Genomic DNA, 2,295 nt, shown 5'->3' on the forward strand with positions numbered 1-2,295 from the left:
GAACAAACCAACATCACCAACAAAACCAAGCCTAAAAGTCAAAGGTGTGTTGTATCAATATTTGCTCATGCTCACACAGAGCACACCTCCCTGACATACCAAGAGTTAAAAAAAAAGAAAGAAAGAAAGAAAATATAATGCAGATAAAAAGAAGGCTCAGCACATATCGGCTGTTATTTTGTTTTATTACTCACGTTGACTGATAAATCAGTAAATATATGCTTGGGACACATTGTGTATCACAGGTCTGACCAGGGCATTTTAAGATTGATTGCACAGCTCGGACGGTCCCTCAGCTACACGGTGGATTGTATAATGTGCTACACCAGTGAGCAATGCAGTGCATAAATCTAACAAAAAAGGTGAGCGTGGCTCTGATATAAAACCAGTTACATTACCTGAAAATCAGAAATGTTGAGCACTCACTCCCCATGCAGTGTGTGAGAGAGCTGTTAACAATCATCAGTAACATGGCATCATGGATGCAACACATGGACACACCCTAAGAGGGACACTTTACATACAAACTTTGATCTACTTGTGAACGGGAGTCAGACTCTATCAATTTTATACAAGGTATCTTGAATATTTCATTCACGAGTGCGCCTCAAAGAATTTCAATATCATTTGAAATGTCAGTTATCTTGTCTGTTATTTCTACACTCAATGTTTCATCGATTTTGTTTTTTTAATTTCAATTGTGACAATTACGGCCTCTGGATAAAATATAGGAAAACCATTTGATTTTATGAAATATTTTTGAAATAATTAAAATGATAATCTTTCAGTTTATATATAATAGACTTTTCGAAGCTTGAATCAAATTAAGGAAAAATATATATTTTTTAATTATATTCAAATTGTTTGAGACGCACCTGTATTCACAACATGAGACGAGCTTTAGATAGTTCTCTTTGTCGTCAGCAGTGACATCATGCATCTTTTCACGTAATCCTTGACCTGTAACGGAGTCACAAAAACGGTCATTTTCAACCCTCAGTTGATCGTGTCCATTTTTGGAAGTTTGGATGAGATTAAAGGTCATTATAATGTACCAAATATTGGTGTTAGAAGGTTCCTGAGTGGGAAATAATCCAGATATACCCCATCAGTATTATTGTGTCTGGTCACTTGGCTGCTCTGATCATAATTATGCTCTTTTGTAATTTTCACCAACAAGTCAGTTTTACAAAAAGATAATTATGATTTGAATTGGTGGAATGCCCCTTTAAAAACAGTAGCTTTCTGAGACTGGCAGGAAGAAAAAAGTCAAGGTGTATTCTGTAATAGGGCGAGCATGCAAATCTGCCACACATGTGTGACCCTATCGTGCAAATCCCAAATGGGGAATGCACTCACACAGGTCACACAGTGAGAAATATATATATATATATAGAGATAAAGAAATAAAAATTAAAAACCGGACCAACAACATCTCACACATTTCACAGGGAAGGTGTGAAAGCGATGCACAGTTGCGTGTCTAATACCACGGGGTAAGGCCAGAGGGTGCAGGATGTAAAGAAGATGGTAAGGCTCTGATATCCAGATCGCTCCATTAAGATCTTCATGTTTTCAGTCTTGTTTTGCTCAGGTGACGGCTGAGGTTCAGGATGGGGTGACAAGGGGTTGGGGGTTGGGGGGATTCTCGGACTCATGCTAATCCACCCATTTAACCTCTCACTCTCTCTCTCTCTCTCTCTCTCTGTCTCTGTCTCTGTCTCCTCCATGTTCTCTTAGTTCATGAGTGCCATGGTGCTCGCAGGCTGCCCGCCAAAGATCCCGGAGAAAAACTCCAGCGCCAGGCACACATGGATGGGGACAAAGACATATGAGGTGTAGATCACCATGGCGATGGCAGAAAAGAGGATAGAGTTGAAGATGGATTTTTCCCACGGCTCCAGGACATAGATGCCGGTGATGAGCAGGTACTGGTAGTACATCCAAGCCAGGTACTCCCTCAAGTTTTTGAAGGTCATTCTGCAGGCTGGTGCGAAGAGAAACGAAGTCGGAAGGTTGAGATATTGGAAGTGTAAGAATAAAATGATGTAATGGTGATGCTAATGATCACTACTACAAGTGCTGAATTAAATTTTTACAGGAGGTACTCAAATGTCAACAAATGATGCAACTTGTGATTAGTGATACAAGTTAATGCAGTCGTCGATTCAAAACAGGTTCATGCTACTGTATTCATTGTTCGTTTGTTGATTTTTTTTTTTTATTTGACAGGAAAAGATGCTTGTCAATGGACAACAAACAAACACTTGAAACAACAAATACTTTGTAAACTAA

The 2,295-nt window shown here is 39.1% G+C and overlaps 1 protein-coding gene across 1 annotated transcript; it reads right to left on the bottom strand.

Annotated features, from left to right (window-relative positions):
- Positions 1 to 1,736: 1,736 nt before the first annotated feature.
- Positions 1,737 to 1,979, bottom strand: sptssb (serine palmitoyltransferase, small subunit B; the record flags this gene model as incomplete). The annotated part of the gene is made up of 1 exon (XM_080513778.1): positions 1,737 to 1,979. One exon carries the CDS (start codon positions 1,977 to 1,979, stop codon positions 1,737 to 1,739), a length of 243 nt encoding a protein of 80 aa, XP_080369904.1.
- Between the last annotated feature and the right edge of the window lie 316 nt (positions 1,980 to 2,295).

This window comes from Blennius ocellaris (assembly GCF_963422515.1).
Source record: "Blennius ocellaris genome assembly, chromosome: 2".
Classification (NCBI taxonomy): Eukaryota; Metazoa; Chordata; class Actinopteri; order Blenniiformes; family Blenniidae; genus Blennius; species Blennius ocellaris.